The sequence below is a fragment of the Pyxicephalus adspersus genome, chromosome 1 (assembly GCF_032062135.1).
Source record: "Pyxicephalus adspersus chromosome 1, UCB_Pads_2.0, whole genome shotgun sequence".
Lineage (NCBI taxonomy): Eukaryota > Metazoa > Chordata > Amphibia > Anura > Pyxicephalidae > Pyxicephalus > Pyxicephalus adspersus.
Window position 1 is genome coordinate 170,875,752 of NC_092858.1, and position 22,464 is coordinate 170,898,215.

The 22,464-nt window shown below is 40.4% G+C and overlaps 1 protein-coding gene across 1 annotated transcript in view; it reads left to right on the plus strand.

Annotated features, from left to right (window-relative positions):
* GPA33 (glycoprotein A33) overlaps positions 1 to 14,261 on the plus strand; it is an 18,347-nt gene extending 4,086 nt beyond the window's left edge. Inside the window, exons 2-7 of the mRNA XM_072398382.1 lie at positions 7,130 to 7,275; positions 7,651 to 7,867; positions 8,198 to 8,362; positions 8,799 to 8,915; positions 9,767 to 9,893; positions 12,346 to 14,261. Coding sequence (XP_072254483.1) covers positions 7,130 to 7,275; positions 7,651 to 7,867; positions 8,198 to 8,362; positions 8,799 to 8,915; positions 9,767 to 9,893; positions 12,346 to 12,532 — 959 coding nt within the window. The 3' untranslated portion in view covers positions 12,533 to 14,261. The remainder of the gene's footprint in view (positions 1 to 7,129; positions 7,276 to 7,650; positions 7,868 to 8,197; positions 8,363 to 8,798; positions 8,916 to 9,766; positions 9,894 to 12,345) is intronic.
* The last annotated feature ends 8,203 nt before the right edge of the window (positions 14,262 to 22,464 follow it).

Below are 22,464 nucleotides of genomic sequence, written 5' to 3' on the forward strand. Positions count from 1 at the left end.
GATGAGGAATCCTGACCTCAGGGCTGGAGGGGGTTTGCTTGCTACAAAACTGGAAAAACCAGATTCGGCTGCTTTATACTGCTGAAGGTGAATCAGACGCGTTTCACAAACAGATGGCCTGTATCCGCGTGGGAATAGATAAATAATTTGTTTACATGAACTTCCTTTTACATTTCCAGCAAGATTTTTATTCTTAAAATTGAGAAATACAGAAGCTGTGTAGGGATAGGTGGGGCTGTCCGGGTTCAGTTTGCACCGCGTTTGCCAAATTCCCCGAAACCTGAACTTGGTGCTGAACCTCGTTGGAGACTGGGGGGGTCTTGCTTACCAAGTTTGGTACCGTAAGTTGATTGCTAACTTCAAATCAACCAGAAGACTGAAGCCACCAGCAGGAAAATGCACTGAAAGTATTTGATGGACCAAAGAGCTAGCAATCAGAATTAAAATACTGTCTTCTAATCCCCCCCTTTTTTTCTTGCACTGTGTATTTTCTAAGCTTTCCCTACATTGCGGGGCACCCGGCAGCTTCCCCAATACTGACTTGCCATACTTTGTTCTGGGGGCCATGTTGTTACAGGCAGGGCTTTGCTTCCTCATCTTAGAACCTCCAGCAGGGATAACAATGAGCAGCACAGCAGTCTCCCAATACTACAGAACAATAAGTCCCTATTGGGAGGGGGGGTATAGTAAAGCACCCTGGGCAGGACTGATGCCATTTGGTTCATAGAAATCCGCTGCACTTGCAGGGTCTTTAAATGGATAAACCAAAGGCGCCATGCATGTACTATAGAGTACTGAATGTGATTTTGTGTGTGCTAACTCTTTGCATTTACATGAGATATGTCCCTCCTAAATGTACCTTCTGAAGAAATTTTCTTCTGAAGAAACCTCAATGCCGAATACACATGTACTGTATAGCGCATGCATTGCATACGCTTGGTTATGTTGCTCTATGCACATGTATATCCCAATGCTTTGCTTATACTGTACTAGATTTGTGTAGCTATATATACATAGATGAATACCCAACATGTTCTGCATATACAAAGCTGTGTTCACGTGTGCATACAGAACATATGAAATATACATGTATATCCCACATGCTTACTCAGTTTGTGTTGCTGTGTGCCCATGTATGCCTTGCATATTCTGATAACACCGGGACGCTGTATACTCATGTATATATCATATGTGTATTGCATACTCTCAGTTGTGTTGCTGGACCCCATGTGTCTGCATATACCCAGTCATGTTGCTGTATGCCCATGTATAACTCCCGTATTCTGATAACACTTGGATGCTGTATATACATGCATACTGCACATGGGGTCCAGCAACACAACTGAGCGTATGCAACACATGTGCTCTGTATAAACTTGGTTGTGTTACTGTGTGCACATGTATACCTGACATACTTTGCATAAACACAGTTGTGTTGCTGTATGCACATGTATACCTTGCATATTCTGATGACACTTGGATGCTGTATACTATGTTGCATACTCTTATGCATATGCTTGTGTTGCTGGACCCCATGTACTCTGCATAAACTCAGCTGTGTGCACATGTATACCTGACATGATTTGCTTACACTAATTTGTGTTGCTGTATGCACATGTATACTTTGCATGATCTGATAACACGGGTATGCTATATACTCATGTATATCATATATGCATTGCACACTCTTGGCTGGGTTGCTGGACCCCATGTGTGCATATACCCAGTCATGTTGCTGTATGCCCATGTATACATCACATATTCTAACACTTGGATGCTGTATACACATGCATACTGCACATGTGTTGCATACGCTTATGCATATGCTTGTGTTGCTGGACCCCATGTACCGCATATACTTGGTTGTGTTGCTTTGTGCACATGTATACCTGCCATGCTCTGCACACACTTGGCTGTGTACCTTCCAGTTGGTGCAGCTTCCAGCCTGTGTACCTTCCAGTTGGTGCAGCTTCCAGTCTGAACATGTTGTGTCATCCAAGCCGTCTCCTTTTATTTTCCGGTTTGCTATGCTGAAAGGTGTTTTCACATTCCTGAGTAAATGTTCCTTTTACCTGCAGTGATGAAGAATCAGATCAGGAATCCATCAACAAATTCCTACGATTTCAGATTTTCTTTCAGCTCAAGATGAAAAGTTTTATACCGGATCTCTGGGCTAATGACACAGATGAAATACATACAGGAGTTGGTTTACCTGCCAAATGGAAATATATTTCTGACCAATTCTGGATTGCTCAGCTGGCTACTTTTTTAACAGGTCTTGTCCCTCTTCCAGCCTACTGTAATTGGACAGTGAAAGGAGAAGCAGCACATTGATATCTCCTCTGTCTGTCACTCTGCTCTGCCTTTCTATTAGCATGCACTTGATATATTCAGCACAGCTGACTGGTGCCTTGTGCTGCTCCTCTCTCTCTCTCTTGATCAGAGCTCTGCTTTACAAAAATCAATGCATATTAAAATAATTAATTCAATTTATTCAATTATTTTATATATCTGGGCACAGATGTCTGAACACTGTGGTGGAGGGGTTAGTGGGAGGTAAACAAGTTCAGCTTGCACTTCCTGGTTAGCAAGCTCAGAACAGCATGATAAGAAGGATGACCTCAGGGGAATGCTGCTGTTCCTTTATTATGTAATAAGCAAGCTGAGGTGTGTCCAGGTCCTGACTTGTAGAGGTCCTAGATTTGGCTGTGCTATCAGGCAAAGAAGTGCGGATCACAAGATTAGTTAAATTCCATTGGTGGGTAAAATAATTCACGTGTGTGTATATATCAATAATACAGGGTTTTTATCCTTGTAAAAGTACAGCAAAGTGTGTGTGTGTGTGTGTGTGTGTATATATATATATATATATATATATATATATATATATATATATATATATTCGCTGAAGATGTTCAAAATATATACTTGGCAAAGTCAACTTGTATTTACTTGTAATACCCAAACATATGTAGGGAACTTAAAAAATAATAATTGGATTGGATAACTATGTAATTTTACTTTCCATATTTCCTACATGTCACCTCCCCATTCCCTTGGTACTTTTGAAGTCCACGTTCCGCCCTTGGTACATGTTATTCTTGCCCAAATACTTTGACTTGTCTTCTAAATAGCTAAATTGTATGTTTTTTTTTTTTTACTTTATTAGATCTGGTGAAGAAATTTCAAATGTGGCCACAGGTGGCAGTAGAGACAAATGTAAAAGGGCCACAATGGCCTGGATCCCCAGTGATCTCATGAAATCTCTCCCACTTCTCTGACCATCTCATGCATTGGCCAACCATCTTCCCATAATCTGGGTCTTCAAGTAGCAATGCACTACAGTGACTATAATGGCCCTTTGGTGGAAGGGGCCACAAATTCTGCCCCTAATCTAATACATGACATACACTATTCTACTCTTTTGCTAAATCGGCCCCACAGAACTGGTTATGATCTTAGCATCCAGCACAATCCGAGGGGACCCCATTACCCGGCATGAGAGATGTCCCCCTATAAATTAGTTTCTGCATTATATGCTGAGGTCACAAACCTTTGATGACATCATAGATGGACTTGCAACATAGACAGTAATGTGGAAGTAAAACCATAAAGTATCCGATGAGTCAGAAAGGTCCTGCCCTTGTGTGTAGAGTCAATACTGTGTATTTTATTACAGCCGGCAATCACTCCTTGCAATGCCAGATAGGTGAAAAGTCTCATTTATGGTGCTAGAATGATTGCCCTCTCAGTGATTAAAGGGACATTCCACATCTAACTGCAACTGCAAACATCTGAAGGCAAAAAAACTTTTTCATTAATTTAAACCCATTAAATATATTTGGGGTGCCCCATGTACAGCCTGCACCTCCGAATCAAGTGGATTTCCAACATGGGTAATTGTAGGCACCATGAGGGTCTACACTGCATGACTGTTACCCTATAATTCCCTTTAAGGCCCCCTTAGAAGGTCACATGACATTTTTGTAGGATTAAAAGGTGGTTTATGGGAGCACTAAACCCCATGCATAGGCTTTTTGGGGGTAACATCTAAAACAAGTGAGGATTTGATTTGCCACCTTTTATTCAGAATGAATGCCTGAGGGCATTTTATTGCAAGGATAACTTAATTTAACAGATATATTTGGCAGGCTGAGCTGCTTGATTTACTTTCCACCCTGCCTAGGGTCCAGTTGGTTTTATAAATGCCCGTCTGGAGCTTTAATTACCAAGTTTTTAAATGAGCCATCACTGACCTTTCTAGCTGATTGTACTGTGAGGATGTTACTCCTAAAAGATCACAAAGGAGACCTGGAAAGTTTGGTTTGTGGGAAACTACTTAACAGATGTGTTTAGCAGACTGGGCTGCCTATTTTATATTTTACCCTACCTAAGGTCCAGTTCAAAGTTTTAAAAATGCCTGGGCTGGGACTTTAATTACCAAGCGGTAAAAGAGCTTTTAAATGAGCCATCACTGACCTTTCTAGCTGCTTGCACTGTGAGGATGTTACTCCTTAAAGATCACATAGAAGACTTGGAAAGTTTTGGTTTTAGTATGTTTCTAACTGCTTAGAAACCCCTGCTGGTTATTTATAATAGAAGGCTGCCAGGAAAATTGGAAAAGTAGCTGTGCTTTCAGTCTCCGTTCTGAGGAGGATTTTGTTTATAATGATTCCCTACACCACACTGTGACCCCATAGCCTGGTCTTGGGTATCCTATCAAGTTGGCCCTGACATTACCTTGTACTTACCTTTGAATCCTTGATTAGTAGTAAGGAAACGAAGCCCTGCATTGGCTCCCTAATTGCCCTGGCTTGAGCTTACACTGGACCTGGGATTCTCCTTACCCAAGCGTGCCAAGCTAACCAGCCAAATTGCCAATGTAATTACCTTAACTGCCCCATTTAAAGGAAGGTAGGTATAGGCAGCTGCATGTGCTAGTATTAAAGAGGACCTGTTGCTTTGCCCTGCCTGCTTAAAACGCATTCACTTTCCCAGTAAAGTTTCTGTGACCTAACAGAAGTTAATTTCCATTCAGCTGTATCTTTATTGTATCCATTTATTTATTACAATGAGAGAATTATTTGATTGCAATGCCAGAGACTGATCACTGCCTGACTCTGGGCCCTCCAGGGAGCGTAGAATATAAAAGGGGTAGAAGGGAAGCTCTAGAGCAGCCGTGTCAAACTCTGGCCCGGGGGCCAAATCTGGCCCCCAACGTCCTTTTTTTTTTTTTTTTTTTTTTTTTGGCCCCCAAAGGAATCTTAAATAAGAACTGCAGCTGGCCCGCCGCCGCATTGAAATAGCGCCGCTACTACAATTCCCAGCATCACTCGCGTCCATAGACCAGCGGGCTCTCTGCCTATGTGTGGCCCCACATTGGACTGTTTTATAGACGCAAATAATGTCAGGAATTTTAGTAGCGGTGCTATTTCAATGAAGAGGGAGTTCCAGTGGCGGGCCACTGATTTAGCTCTGCATTGGCCGTGTCTGGCATTTCCAGCACTCCCCTTCAGCTGTACTTTTCCTTGCTATTCCAAGGCATGGACCTGAATGGTTGGATTTTCATAGAATATTATTGTTGTTATTATTATTGGTAGCCTGTGCAAAAAGGTTACCATTGAAATTTAACTCAGAAGGCTACAAATAGAGAAAGAGGCATAAGACTTGTTCTAAAATAAAATGTAAAAAAAAAATAATTTAAGCTTCTTTCTCTATTATAAGCTTGTTCCAGACTGAATGTGAAGCAAAACCTCTTTGTTTCCATATGAAAAGGGTTTATATTTAATGAGAAGGAAAAACTTCTTCAATTTTTTCAATAAATTTCAAGGTTAGCCTGTATTTTAGGTTTTTTAATTTTGCCCCTCTGTTTGAGTTTGACACCCCTGATTTTGTAATTACCAGAGACATATTTTAATAAATATAAACATTTTGGATCCAGCATGGATCAAGTGATCTAAATGAGATATAAAGTCACAGTCATCACATGAAGACTTTATAAAAAATAAATGCTCATCATACATGATAAATGTGTACGTGTAATCCTAATTTGAAAATGTGTCCATTCACGTAGTCACTGTGAGGCTGCTAATTGTTTTCACTATTTGTCTGAACACTAGAGGGCAGCAGATTGGCTGTAATGTCAGCTTTTTGCCCATCATTCCCTGCATTGTGTACCATGGATGGGTGTGGGTACACTTGTAGTCTCTGCTCTCTTCAGAACAATGGGGTGGCTACAAGTAGACATGGAGCATGGCTTGTAGCCACGGGCATTAATGATATGAGGATCAATGTGAAAGATAGAAGTGATTTATGAGGACTACGTTAACAAACTTATATAACAACAAGAATGATTTTCAGGAAAGTTCCATTTCTGCCTTGATAATTTTTCCAGCATGATATACACACAACATAAAAACTGCAGAAAAAGGAAAACAATAAATGTAATTATTTAAGACATTTTAACTGCAGCTGATGTAGCTTGTGTTTTAGTGTCCTCCTACACCGCAGACTCCGGTAGAGAGGGGAACACTAGAACCAATCAGGTGTCCTGCATGCACATGTGCTGATAAGGAGCATGCTGGCGGGAGGAATAGAAGGATTACCTCATTAGTATTCTGATGCTCCTTCACTGCCCAATTGCTGTGTAAGCCATGGACAGAAATATAAATATTGGTCAGGAAAATTGGTTCCTCTTTCAGTTATTTAGCTGATTGCTTAGAATTCACCTCCAGCAAACCACTAAATATACAATTGAAATATAAATTTGATTTCCCCGCCAAGGAATTAGCAATTCTACACAGCCAATCTTGTGACATGCTGCACGTGAAGATGGGACGCACATAGTTCCTGGTGCAACAATTCAGATCCCTATGTCACCTCTCTACAATTATTCAGAATCACCTCTCTAACCCCACCCCCACCCTTTCCCCTATTCCATTGAACAGGGAACTAACCCAGAAATAAATTCTACTAAACCACCAGCTGTGCATCACAGGAATGGAGCACAAAGTTGCCAATTCTCCAGCAGGAACAAACATTGCATTTACTGGTCTGTCTGTACCCCATTGGGGGGTGTTTATAATACAGCATTTCCTTCCATTTATTTATTTTTGGATTTTTTTTTCAGTAATATTTACAGTTCTGGCCATCGATGTACAGACACCACAAAAATACGTGGAAGCTCCCAGAGGGAAAAGCGCCAAATTGCCATGCACCTACAAGAGCACGACGACTGATCTGTCCGGAGGGAACGCCATGTGGGCAAAGGGGGATGTAAGGCTCGTGTCTTCACTTAATTTTAGGAATTACAATGTTATAACAGATATTCAATCATTTATATTTGCCCGTTGTCTTTTATAAGGAACTGTACATTAAATAGGGGATGCAAATGATAGACTGATACAGACAGTGACACAGGAGGAGGAGAGGACCCTGCCCCAAAGAGCTTACAATCTAGGATGTTAGATTAAACAGAATTTATATAGCGCCAACATATTACAAAGCTCTGTACATTAAATAGGGGCTAGTGGGATTGAACTACAAAGCACGGCTACTGAATATGATGAAGATGAGTGGGGAGGTTTTTAGTGATCCTTTTCTAGGGTGAAGTGGCATCTTGCAAAACAAATTTATGTTTCTTTATTTCAGACCGAAGTCATAGCGGATTTTTTTGGAACGGGTGTCGTTAACAGCGATGACGCATATAAAGGCCGAGTGTCATTTTCTGGAAACGTCTACGCCAATGACGCCTCGATTGTCATTGATAAACTAACCATGGAAGACAACGGCACTTACCAGTGTGAGATAACGATTCCGAAAGATCGTACTGGGACTCGCCAGGCCAAAATAGATCTGGTGGTCCTAGGTAAGTTGTATCCTATGTCCTATAGATCATGTTCTCTGGATAATATTACATGTATGTCATTGCTGCGTTTTCTTTTTTTTTCCCTTTTCTTTTATCTCTTCCTCTTTTTCCATTTTTTTCCTTCTTTTTGCACTTTATTAGCTAGTTTTCTACACTTCCATGTACAGCACATAGAAGCATAGCAATCTATTGCAACATTCTACTTTCAACTGATATAAAAAATAAAGTAAAATCATTGTTGGTGCTTTGCATGGAATTCTTCTGGAGTGCATGAAAGATTTAATTTGCTGCTGTTAAAAAGTTGCAAATCTAAACTTTTTTTTTCCCCAGTGGCCCCTTCAAAACCGGACTGTGCCATCGTTGGGACTGCAGAGTACGGGCAGGTCATCCAGCTGACCTGCAACTCGAGGGAGGGATCTCCTCCACCCCAGTATACCTGGAAAAGCTACACCCCGCAGGATGCACCCCGAGCCTTACCAGCAACTTCAGTCACAGGTGAATGTTCTGCTATCTAGGTGATTCAGAGAAGTGCTATGTACACATGCAACTATATTAGTACATCAAATCCAGCAAATATGGAATGGATTTCTTAAAATTAATTTGCTATTTGTTAGCAAATGTTTCCAATCCTGGAACAGATCCAGCCCAGGTTTGCTGGATCACCCAGCTTCACTGATGAAAGTGTATCCTCTCCAGCCTTGGGGAGCTTTAATAAATCAGACCCTTTGTCAGGGGGTGGTTACTGTGAGATAATAAAAAAAAAACCTGGAAGAGTTGCAATGAAACATTACTTTGCATACATGTTGGTAAATATATCCATTTTGTGCCACACCGACCTCTACTAAGTTCACATTGACAAAAACTTGCATTATCTGTAAAGTGCAAGATGGTTTCAACTGGTTCTTATTTTTTATTTTTTGTCTGTTAACAGAAGGAGGGAGTTTGACTCTTAAGAACATCTCTATGGAGACTTCTGGATTCTTTATTTGCACGTCCACCAATAGAATTGGAGAGGATTCCTGCAATCTCACGTTGGCCGTCATGCCACGTAAGTGACCCGCTGATCCTTTTGTGCTTATACTGTGAATATGGTTTCAAAGTGCAAATCTGTAAGATTAACAAAAGCTTGTAATGCAAACACAAATAACAAGCTGACAAAACCATGGCACTGCTCTACTGAAATTCCAACCAGTGTTGTCTGCCCTGCGTGGTTCTCCGGCTAGAATACAGATAAGACACCCCCTTCCTTCTCCTGCAATTTCAGCATGGAGTTGCTTTGTAGTCCAGCAGGGGAGAATTGGGCAATGCTAATCATGCTGATTGGAACTTCACTGCAGCAAAGTAAAAAGATGGTTAGGAGCTCACTGATTTTTTGGGTATTTTTCTGCCCTTGTAGCAAAACATGGGGTATATATTCATAAATTGGCAGCATAGTGGCTCAGTGGTTAGCACTCAGTGGTTGTCAAAGACTACAAACCCAAAAAGGAAAGTCTATGACCTGACAATAAACACAAGAAGAGCTAGCTTCAGATTGTAACATTTCAAGATGTTGAGATATAAATGCAGAATTCACTAGAAGTACCAATGCTGACTATTCATTCTAGGACATGGTTATCCACATAAACTCTACTGAAGATAAAGAGTTGGTGCTAATAATAAAAATCTAATGACGGTACAAAGCTCATAGGCTGGGATTGTATAAAACTTGTCATTAAGATCTATTTGCTTTTATGTAACCTTTTAGTTGGAATAATAATGGTTTGGTAATGTTCGGCTCTTTGCTTATTTTTCTACCCCTTTTTTGTAAACATTTGCACATTTTCAATACATAGAAATGCTGTTAAAAATGTAAAATTCGCTATTTAATTTTCATTCCTTTAAACTCATATGTCTGAACAGCATCCATGAACATGGCACTGTATGCCGGTGTGATCGGTGGAAGTGTGGCTGGAATCATAGTCATCGGTATTATCGTTTACTGTTGTTGCTGCCGGGATGCAGATGAGAAAGAAGAATATGAGATGGCGTAAGTGAGACCCTATTTACAGATGGGGGGTTACCTAGAGTCCTGTTTTCAATTAGGCTGTGCAGTGGTCACATTTTGCTGTACATGTTGTAGTTTCATTACCTTGAATAACCCAAACCACATCCAACAAGATGGATGAGCATAAATAAACCAAGCCCAATTTGGCCAGTTCTCATGAATAGGGAATATGTCCTATTCCACTGCCAGAAGGTTGTTGGGGTACCTACAAGTACAACTGATTTCTAATCGGGCCTATATACACATCCCCAACCTTGTAGTACCGAACGTTGCTCATATTGGACTACATTCTCTACAATCCCACTTACTTAGTGTGTTGCATTGAAGGAAACTCTAGAAACAGAGAAGAACAGATTTTGGGACTTTTGAGTCCAAATTCAATCCAAGGAAGGTATCGCTTAAAAAACTTTTAATATCAAACATATAACAACCATCTTTTAACAATAAAAGCATAATATACAAGCAACATCTCCTGTGTGAACACCAAATTAATGGGTTATGTGTTGTTGACGCGTTTCGCAGACTATTAGAATCCGCTCCTTCAGGACAATATTAACCTATGATCCAGAAATTAGTTCCGATGTACGAACTAATTTCTGGATCATATGTTAATATTGTAGATCTCCTGTAATTGTCCTGAAGAAGTGGATCTTAATAGTCTGCAAAATGCATCAGCAACATATAACCCATTAATTTGGTGTTCACACAAGAGATGTTGCTTAAAAAATATGCTTTTATTGTTAAAAGATGGTTGTTATATGTTTGATATTAAATACATTTCTTTAAGTGATATGTTACTTTTGATTGAAGTTGGCCTCAAAAGTCCCAAAATCTGTTCTTCTCCGTTTCTATTAATAAAGGATGTTGCCCATTGGCTATTTGTATAGAGGAAGTCATTTATTGTTAATTTCATTGAAGGAAACTGTTGTAGACCAAGTTTCTAAAGTTTCAGACCTTGGTGGCCAATTTGGCACCAAGATTGAGAGTAAGTGGTTGTAGAATTTTGCTGGGCTTCCACAGATGGCAACTAAAGTCTGCAATCATAAATACTTTGAGCCTGATTTATTAAAGGCCTCCAGGACCAGAGAAGATAGACCATCATGGGAGAACCTGAGAGATCCAGCAATCCTAAAATGCATTGAAGACATACCAACTAATTGTAATGGTTTTTAAAATTGGTTTCAGGTTTGTTGGATCACCCAAGTTCTCCCATGATATTCTATCTTCTCCAGTCTTGGAGAGCTTTAATAAATCACGCCCTTTGTCTGCATAGGAAAAGTTTTCCTGTATTCCTTTTACCATTCATGTAAATCGAGTGGTAGGTCTTGTTGTGAACCACTAAAGTTTCTGAAAGTATCAGGCTGGTAACCAGAAATGATTATCTTCCTATACATTTGGGTTACAGATCTGCAACCTCAGAGAAGTTCATACTATTCATTGTATTTCTTGAACAGATACAAAATTCTATTTTTATAGAATGGTTCATCAATCAAACCACCATCTTTTATCAATGAGCACCTTTAGTCCCGTGCAAATCACTAACATCTGTGGCATTAAGTACCATTTATGAAGTTATGAGTCTGTTTTAACTTCAAGGAAGTATCTCTTCTAGGACCACTTCACCTGTGGCATTCATGTTTTTATTTTGAGGGTGCTATTGGCTTGAATAGCCCAGATTTATATTTCTCACTAATAGTTCAAAACTTCATACCGGCATTGGTAAATAAAAGGAAGCTTCACATCCCTCTCAGTTATGTTGAGAGATATCATTTTATGTCCCACTTACATTTCTGACATGGTTAAAAATATTCCCCCTGCCGCTCTCTCCGCTCCTCCAATGACCTACTAATGACTTCCTCACTCATAACCTTATCACACGCACGGTTACAAGACTTCTCTAGAGCTGCTCCAACTCTCTGGAATGATCTTCCTCGTCCTATTCGGCTTGCTCCTACTTTCTGCTCATTTAAAAGAGCGCTCAAAACTCATTTTTTCAAACTTGCCTACCCATCTTCTTCTGTCTGCTAAACCCTCACTACTTCCCACCACTACATATCTCCCATCCTATTGTGTGTGAAATTCCCCCACCTACTAGATTGTAAGCTCTTCGGGGCAGGGTCCTCTCCTCCTGTATCACTGTGTGTATTAGTCTGTCATTTGCAATCCCTATTTAATGTACAGCGCTGCGTAATATGTTGGCACCATATAAATCCTGTTTAATAATAATAATAACTCTAAAGTCAAGTTCAGATTTACCAGTCTGAGTACTAGAAGCATGGCTTGCATACATAAAAACAAACTATTGATTAGGGATAGGTTTATACCTAAAGTATTAGAACCTTTTCTAAGTGAAGGCAGGATTTACTTTCTGCATTGACACGATAGTTTTTGATTGATTGCATTTTTTAAATGTATTTATTGTTTTCTTTTTTAGTGAAGGAGAAGAGGACGAGGAGGCTCCTAACCCCCCACAGAAGGCTCAAATAAAACGGCAGCAGGAACAGCAACAGCAGCAATACTACCAGGACGATGATGATGATGAAACGAATCTAGAGGACAATGACCAGCATGGACCCCCCATGCCGCCACCTAATAAGCCCAAATTAGTAATAAATGCCTAATTAACACTGAAGAGTATTCTAGAAATCAACTCAAAGCCCCTTTTTCAAATATTTTATACTTTAAGTGGAAGCAGAACATGCCTAGAAGAATGATTGAGAATTGTTGGAAGGAGTCTACAGCAACCAATCTTTATCATTCAAATGCAAAATGTCTGGTTGCTAAAATCAAAATATTTTTATGATGGAGTAAAAGGATTCATTTTTAGTTCTAGCCTACAAATGTCTTCATTTTTATAACATTTTTGTCTTGTTTGTTTTCAGTTGTTGTAGAATATTTCTTGTGTATGGTAAAGCCCAATCGAACCTCTCATTTAAATTTACGTGAGGCGGCATCAATACAGCGGCTGCAGAGTGGGACCCTTATTTTGGTGGAGTCAGTGCAGAGGTTTGGCGTGGCCCCTGCTGCGTTATACTCTTCATTCTTGCTGCTGATTGGAGAGCTGGGGCTCTGGTTCCAGGGTGCATGTTGGACCTTTGTTGGGTCACTGCTTCCATAGGATCTTTCCATGCATCATACTGGCAGGGAATGGGCTTTTTTACTCATATTGTGACTGCTTTTACAAGAAAACAAAGCCTTTGCACACCTTTTGCTTTTCTACACTTGCAATTTAAAATAGATGTTCATTTGGGTAACAATGATGATCCAAAGTAACTGCAGCTATTAAACAGCCCATGTGATCCAGGATTACTGGGGATCATTTGTAGTAAACTCACTGGCTGCATCCTACAAGATGTCTAAATCTTTTCAAATGGCTTTGTATTTGACACAGGTGCACTTTACTGTTTTTTGCACCAATATATTTTCCTAATACTGTCCTCTTCACAACATCTATCCTAAAGGTTTGATTCACAAAGGTATATAGTCCCTCTGTTCAGTCTGCTGTGGAAGTAGTCCAAAAAGAAAATGAATTGCTGCTGATTTATTTGTCTGAATAATTGCAATGAGCCAGACCGGGACATTTTGCAGAGGAGCCTAAAGGGAGCCACTTGCCTTAGAATATCTTCTTTGTAAATAGTAAAGTTTACTGCTACTCATGCTTTAAAATAATAGCCATTTAAATGGATATTTTGCAGCTTTTATTGGTAGGAGGCATTTAGGGTAAAATTGGTGTCTGGTAACCCACCCCCTGGGTATGTATGATGCATTGGAGGCTGTCGCTGCTGGTTTTTGAATCAGTAACTGGCTGCTCAGACCTAAGCACAATGGAAAGGTTACATGCATCTCTATTCTAGAAATCCAGCTCCGTTGGCACAAAAAATCAGAGGCTCTCCAAGGGAGGGAATTTGAATTGGCAGTACCATACTAGTTGGGTGGGTTACCAGGTGGCACTGCCACTTTGCCCATACAAGCTGGTGGCTCTGCTTGAGGCAGAGATGCATCACAAGGGTTCTTGTTGCTTTAATTATTGAATTTTTTTTTTCCATGTACATTTGGACTCATATAAGTAAACCTGATGTATGTAAAGCACAAAGGGATGTCCAGAGCTGTAACTACAGGAGAGGTTTGTTAGGAAAAATCTTTATAGCAAGACCAAAAATTCTAGATTGGGCTTTAAAATGTAAACTCCATTGGCTGTATTAACTATGAATGTAAGAATGTCTTTGGTATTCATTTTAAACAGTTGTCATAGAGCTTTAAAACACTTTATCTGTAAATATTCCTGTTTTTTTTAATATTTTTTTTTGTTGTTTGTATGTAGAGTAAAAAAAATAAAAAGATTTATTCTAATTTTTATTTGACTTTTTGGCTATCTATGGCGGCTTTTTCAGCAATGTAAGACATTTTTTCCCACTGACCACCATTCTAATGTACTGTGAGCTTTGGATATAGTATTTATAGAAAGGGTTCAGTTCCCTGAAGACCTGAAAGTTATAATCCTCTGGAATGTGGTGGTGCATTTTGCCAATAATTTGTGGACACCTGTCCAATACATGTTTATTTTTTTTTTTAGCACACTTTAAATTCAAAATTCCATGGGCAGAAATATGGAGTTGACCCTCACCTTACCAACTTTCAGTCTTCTAAGAAGACCTTGCAATAGAAGGATGCATCTGTGGAAATGTGTGCTTCCTTAGCCTAAAGATCATTTGAGATCAGCTACTGATGATAGATGAGAACATCTAGCTCGGGTACCAATTCGTCCCAAAGGTATTCATTAGATGTGAGGTCAGAGCTCTGTGCACAACATCAGACCTGTCAAGCCATGTTTTTTTTAGTGCTGGCTCAGAAAAGGGTTTTATATATATATATATATTAGTTCACCAATTCTTATTAGGACATGGCCCAATGCATGGCCGCTCAGCAAACCAAGGGCATTGGGTAGGACATAGATCAGTTCAGGTCCAATATTCTGTAGCGGATGTCAATATCATAGTTTGGATATCTATGGGACGCTCAATCTACAGATTCATGTGTATAAGACAATCTGCAGCTTCCTCACATTAAATCATAAAGATGCAATCTGTGAGAAAGCTCAGACAGATGGTTTTCCCTACAAAAAACAACCAGACATAAAATAAACGTTGCTCCATCAGTTTTGCTGACATAGCCAGATGTCACCCAAAATTTACTGCAGGCTGCATTTCATGTCAAACTAAAAACAATATTCTGGTACAATGCCTTTTAGTAAGTTCTTAGTTTAAAAAAAGAGCAATGGTAAAGCAGTTATATATAATTCTGCACATAAATCATATACACTTTGATTTGTGTAGATCTGTAAAAGTAAATAATATAATAAATTATGTGGCCCCGGATGTTGAAAAATATAGAAAGCTGCTGTTGTTGCAATAATAACTTTGTCTTTTAGCAGTTCTCTACTGGGTTACCAAGCTGACCTTGTTGGTTCTTTAGAGGGGAAGAGAGATGCAGCATAAGGCGACTCGCTTTACAGATGGCTGAATTTTGCTTGGCCATGCTATATTTCAGTGATACCAGGTGAGTCTTATATATATATATATATATATATATATATATATATATAAATTGATGGTTCCATCTATAAGCGTAATGGTAGTCTAAGCAGATCGAGCTGTTGGTTACTAATACTGGGAGGAATTAATTTGGGCAGTTGCTCTTTGGGACTGGTGGTTTGTGTGGTAGCTATGTTCAAGGATAACTCAAGATTTTAGAATATAATTATAAATCCTACCTTTTGGATTTAGAAATGTTTTTTACAACTGATACAAGCACGATACTAATAGCCCACATAGAAATATAGGGCCAATAAATTAATATATAAAATAATAACAAGGTATAGTTATAAATAAATGTTTTTGTAATAAATATGGGTTACTTTGTGTTCATATTTACAGGAAATGGTTCTCTATTTAGAATAGCTAGATTGGACTAGCATTATATGTTCTGTTATCCATGACTCCCGAAGAAGCTGTAATTGTTAACGCGTGAAACGTGTCGGGTGTGGAGTCATGTATGGAGTAATTGCTTTAGGAACAGAGCTTGTACTAGAGAAACTGTTGCTAATCTTGTCCAATTGATACAAATACAATGTGTGTTTTTAAAAATAAAATGTTTTTTTTATGAAAATTTTTGTTTTTGTATATATGACCTATGCAAATCAAACCCTCTTCTTTCTCTTTCAAATAACTTGCTCTAAGGCTACGTACACATGTGCAATATTGTAATTGGAAAGGAATGATTACCAACGTATCGTTCGATAATTGATGAAATTCATAAACAGAAGATGATGTCACCAGCACTCCAAAGTAACATTTTGGAGCCACTCAGGGTAGTTACTATATTGCCTTAAAAAAAAGGGGACCCTGTGCAGTCCTGAAATGTTACTTTAGAATTCTGACAACTGTCTTCCTGAATTCTACATGGCACCATTGTGGTTGTCACTTCAAGCCCCCTTCCTCCATCACAAGGTCTGTTTGTTGTCTGGTCCCAGTAAAGTTCCTACAGTAGACAAATGCAACAAATAGCATTGGAAGACCGAAAAGTCTTGGGATATACTGTAGTGTTACTCAGCCTTTTCACCATGGGTGAACCCTTGAAATAACTTTCAGGTCTTAGGGAACCCCTCCTATAGTTACACAGTATATTAGTGTGGTGGTCATTGGGAAGAATTCCTCTTACATTGCTGGCTATTGGGAAGAATGTCACCCTTACAGATAGCCAAAAGGAATATTTGTGTCACTCAAACTGACCTGAGAAACACAGTGCTCAATTCTCAAGGAAACCCCAGGGAACCTCTGGAGGAACCCTGATTGAGAAACACTAATTTACACCTACCTGTTGTCTGTCTGCTTGTACAGACACACCTGAGGTGGTGGAGTCACAAGTGGAGGAGGTGTTGTTGGGATGCAGCGGAAGAGGAGCGGAGGGAAGGATGGATGAGTCTGGCTGCAGCATTCATAATAGATTGTAGGAGAGAGTCGGATTAGTCGAATACCAGAGAGGGGTCATCTGTTCTAAGCAATGTGAGGCACATAAATATCTCAATGTAAGGACACATCAAAACCACTGAATATTACAGAATGGCGATCCTTCTGGATCTATGCTACAATGACCAAATGGTGGTACAAATTCCAGCTGGTGGGAGGCAAGAGGCATCACAATGTCAAACTTTTTTTTAGTTTACTTGTGCAGAGCTGCCAGCTGTTGTAGCTTTCTCAGCCATGCAGGAACCCCCAACAGAGGTGTTGCAAATTATTTATATAATGCGAACATATTACACAGAGCTGTACATTAAATAGGGGTTGCAAATGACAGACAGATACAGACACAGGAGGAAGAGAGGACCCTGCCCCCAGGAGCGTACACTCTAAGACATATGTTTAGAAACTTTATAAGGGGAATACCCTGTGGATTTCCAAAAGCTCAGGAATCAAATCTTCCATAACATGTACTGGAGGGTATTGCCTGCCAACTGACCTTTATCAAAATCAACCAGGCTTTAATCTCAGATGACTTCCACACTCCCCAGGCGGATTACGTTGATTAGCTGAAGCATGATGCCCTGTCTAGGATGCAGCACATATTTTATTTTTACAAATATATTGTGTACTATTATATTTTTAGTGGGGGATTCAGAGCAGTGACAGAAATTGCATTAAAACGTGGCATCCAAATTGGCAAATGTACACATTTTCTTCTTGTATGAGTACGGGTGTACTTTTAATAATTTGTTAAATAAAACTAACAACAATTGTTTGAAAACCTCTGGGCAGCACAGTGCCTCAGTGGTTAGTACGCTTTGCGGCGCTGGGTCCTAGGTTTGAATCTCAGCCAGGACACTATTTGCATGGAGATTACATGTTCTTACCGTATTTGCGTGGGTTTCCTCCCACATTCCAAAAACATGCAGTTAGGGCAGGGGTCTGCAACCTGCGGCTCTGGGGCCAATGATCACAGGGGGGGCAGACTATGGGGCCACTGATCACAAGGGGGGCAGACTATGGGGCCAGACTATGGAGCCAATGATCACAGGGGGCAGACTATGTGGCCAATGATCACAGGGGGGACAGACTATGGGGTGGCCGATCACAGGGGGCCAGACTATGGGGTGGCCGATCACAGGGGGCCAGACTATGGGGCGGCTGATCACTGGGGGGCAGACTATTGGGCAGAATATGGAGCAAATATTTACAGGGGGCAGAATATGGAGCAAATATTTACAGGGGGCAGAATATGGGGGTCACTGAGCACAGTGTATTGGTGTATGATGTGTCCCGTTGTTACTGTCACAGGAGTTCACAAGTCTTTCCAGTGGGGTCACAGGACAGAAATAAGGAACTGGGATTTGTGAACTCTTCTCCATGCTCTAAATTAAATGTAGGCTAAATGATAGCGCCTCCCTGTGGCAGCCTTATAGAGAAAGGATAGAGGTGGCAGGAAATGGTATCAGTTTTGCTTGCTGCCACCTGCTATCAAATGTGCAGATGCTGGTTCTTTAAGAGAGAACTGCGCTGCATGACAACTGTGGTTTGGGTAGCCATTCAGGATCATTTGATCCCAGAGCAGGTCCGAACCTTCCCCCATGGTGACTGCTGTGGTCCATATCTGCTTCTTCTGTATTGAAACAGCCCCATGTAGTCTATTAGTAGATCATGTGACAGGGTGACACCACAAAAGCCTAACAGAGAGACCGGAACAGAGCGTTGTCACCCTGTAACAGGAAGAACCCAAAAAAGGCCAAAAATATTGCAGGAGTAAATTGTCATTCATGAAGGGCCCTCATGGCTCGGAGGTAACTCCTGAATTTTAGGGTGTGAAGGAGCCCTGAATGGGTGAAAATCTGAACCGATAAATGTTGCATCTAGCTGGCTGTCTTGCTGGTATTTGTAGTCCAGCAGATCAGCGTCTGTCAGGCTGTGTCACGGTAAATACGGAAACTGTTGCTGAGTATTTTTGAGCGTTACAAAGTGTTCTTTCAGACAGGAATAACTTGTATTTTTTCTGGAGCTTAGAACATTTCTGTTTCCTGAATGGAGCTTTCATGCAGCGTCTCCACCTTCGGAGAGAGTGATGTGAGTGTGGGACACATTACCGCCTCTGTTCTGCTTCATTCAAAAACTAAAAAATACCGCCCGCGGGTAACAAACCCTGGGGGGGGGGACAGGTTGTTTTTATTTGATATCACCACCTACATATACAGCTCCACCTACAGTCAGTGCATTGGCTATTACAAAGCCAGATGGACGTGTCACACCTAACAAGTATGGCCAGGACAGAAAGATTCACCACCCTGTCTATTAGAACCTCCGGGCTCTGGGTGAATAATCTTAGGGTGCCATTGCTCAGCAGTCTCCTTATCCTATATTCCATGGGACATTTATAAGTCTTGTGGGCAGTCAGCCCTGTATGTTTAATCATCTGCGAAATCATCAGGTCTGCTCTTCAGCCTCTCCCTCCCTTGCTTTATCGAATCTGCCCTCCGGTCTTTTCTTCGTCGAATCTGCCCTCCGGCCTTTGCTTCGTACATCCGCCCCCTGGTCTCCCCTTTGTCACATCTGCCCCTGGTCTCCCCTTTGTCACATCTGCCCCCCAGTCTCCCATTTGTCACATCTGCTCCCGGTCTCCCCTTTGTCACATCTGCCCCCCAGTCTCCCTCGGGAACTTTTACCCTAGCAACGTTGATGTCTGGGCCCAGGAAATGCAATGAATAATTTTCAAAACAATAACACTTTGTACTGGACCGGTTTATTTTATTCATGGTGGCCTGGCAGAGAAGAAAACAAACCTGATTTAGTGATTTGATAAAATCCATACAGTGACATTTTATTATCGTGATACCAACCCATATCCATGTTTTCTCTGACCCCCGCGGCATGCAGGCCCATTCAGAGCAGTCAGATTTCTGTTTTAGTCCATGTAAAACCTTTGTGACCCCAATGTGATAATGGTTGGTAAACTTCTCACAAATTATGTGTGCTGCCTGAAGGACTGACTTTACTCTGTGTATAGAGGTGAGCTGTTTATATCCAAAACATGACCAGGGAGCATGCCAGCCTTGTCAGGCAGAGGATAATATATGACACAATGGTGTAGCTATGCAGGGTGAGCATAGACTAAGCTCTGCCATCTTGTCTGATACTAACAGAGTCCACATAGCCAGTCTGGCCACTAAAATCTGCCAGCTGCGGCCTAGCGCACCTCCAATCCACACTGGTAGTTGTAAACAATACCAATGTCATCACCTGTTTGCCTAGCAACCAGAGTCGGGGTTTCTGACAGCGCCAGCCTATGGCGGTGACCTTCAGAATCCCCTCTCCTGCCAACAAAAGCAAATGGCATCACTATTGCTTACAACTACCGGTGTAGATTGGAAGGGTCGCTAGGCCGCAATGCCCAGATTTTATTATCTGCAAATCCCTGTTAAGTTTTTTGGCTGCAATTTTATGAGCAAAATGACAACAATACAAAGTTATCCATTAAAATAAATCTAACACAGACATTACTGGTGACACATCCAGTGTCCTCTGTCTGTTCCAACAGGACAGGTCCTCTTTAAAATATGTGCACCAAAAAGTAGTGTGGCCCTGAGGAGCACAACTCTTTCGAATCCTGAAATGGTTAATAGGAGAAAACCATTGCTGATTACAGCGGGGATTATGTATGATGCAAGGGTTTTGCTATTGTTGTCATCGCCGAGAGCAGTGCATTATGGGTACTGTGCGTGGTTGCTCGCTATGTCATGTGATGAAGATGAAAGTCTCTTCTGTATTGAGCCTACAGGATAGATACGTGTGTGAATGATATCATTAGCATTGCAGATTCACACCTGGATGATATCACACACACACACACCTGATATAATTTTACTTCCATCCTAAACATTTTAACCAGCACCATTTTATTCTACAGGGTCTGAAATTATAAAATGTTTTAAGGCTTTGGGTGCAGAAGGGTTAACAAACTAGCCAGGATGATGGGAATGGACTCTGGGGCAGCTGGCACCTTGCCATCTTCTTGGCAGCCATGGCCTCTATTCTCTTTCTTAATGCACCATTGTTTGAACATTTGACAGTGGGCAGTACAGAACTATTCAATAGCACCCCATTCATTCTATACGTGAGATGCTGCATGTAATGCCTGGACCATGGGCACAGATTCCAGGCATTCACACCGCAACCTTGCAGTTTATGTGAACGGGGCCTTAATGCAGATTCATGATCTCTGCCCAGCGTTCTTGCCAATGAAGTCCCCATGAGATGTAAAATAAAAGTCAGAGGGTTTAAAACAGAACTAAACCCTCAATACTCACCTGTTCCCTCGCAGGGCACTGCCATCTTTATTTTTCTCCTTTGGACATTTTGGTTGGCCGGGTTGGAATGACATATGTGCACAGGAGTTGGGATTGTCGGGTCTCCTAGATTGTAAGCTCTTTGGGGCAGGCTTCTCTCCTCCTGTGTCACTGTCTGTATTTGTCTGTCATTTGCAACCCCTACTTACAGTATGTACAGCGCTGCATAATATGTTGGTGCTATATAAATCCTGTTTAATATTATTGATCCTGGCAAAGCTGAAGCTTGGCATAAAACATCTCATGAAATCTGTGAAAAAAAATAAATCTCTGAAAAAAAAAACAATATTTATTATTAAAAAATGAAACCAAAATTACAATTTGATGACTAAATACGTCTACACTGCATGTTGATTTAAAAGTTTTCTGCAAACTTTTTTGTAAAAATGTTTGTAATTTAAAAGAAACAACATCATCTGCATACGAAGAATAAAATAATTAGAATCTATGTGAACTCCTATACAAAAATTAGATAAGTAAATACCACTTCCCCAGATAATATATTGGAAAGAGAGAATATGGCCCAATTCCCTATTTGGAGCAAAGTGATCTCTAGGGAAAGGACAAAAAGTGGGATTTTAAAGATACTAAACAATTTAAATTGAGTAAAAACACAATTTTATTTACAATTAATAAAACTAAAATCAAAACAAAATAAAAAAAATCAAAAACGGGCCACCAGTTTTTAACCCCATTTTTTCAAATTTGCCTACCCATCTTCTGTCTTTTGAAACCCTCGCTACTTTCCAACACTTCATATCTCCCCTTCTATTGTGTATTACTTCCCCCACATCTTAGATTGTAAGCTCTTCTGGACAGGGTCCTCCCCTCCTCCTGTGTCACTGTCTGTATCTGTCTGTCATTTGCAACCCCGAAGTACAGGACCGCGTAATATGTTGCCGCTATATAAATCCTGTTTATTAATAATAATAACTTCAACAACCAGCCAGTTGGTGAGTCTAAACAGATTTCATGCTACCACTCAAAAGAAAAATGAGATTTTAAACTCCCTAGCATACATACAAGTTGGTGGGGGGTGAGAAACAACGTGTTTACAGATCTTGTCTGCTTTTTCAAGAGTACAACAAAATCTCTTTTTGTATGATGGTATAGTGATAGTAGTGGTAGAATGTATCTACAAAAACACAATATTTAACATAATGTGCT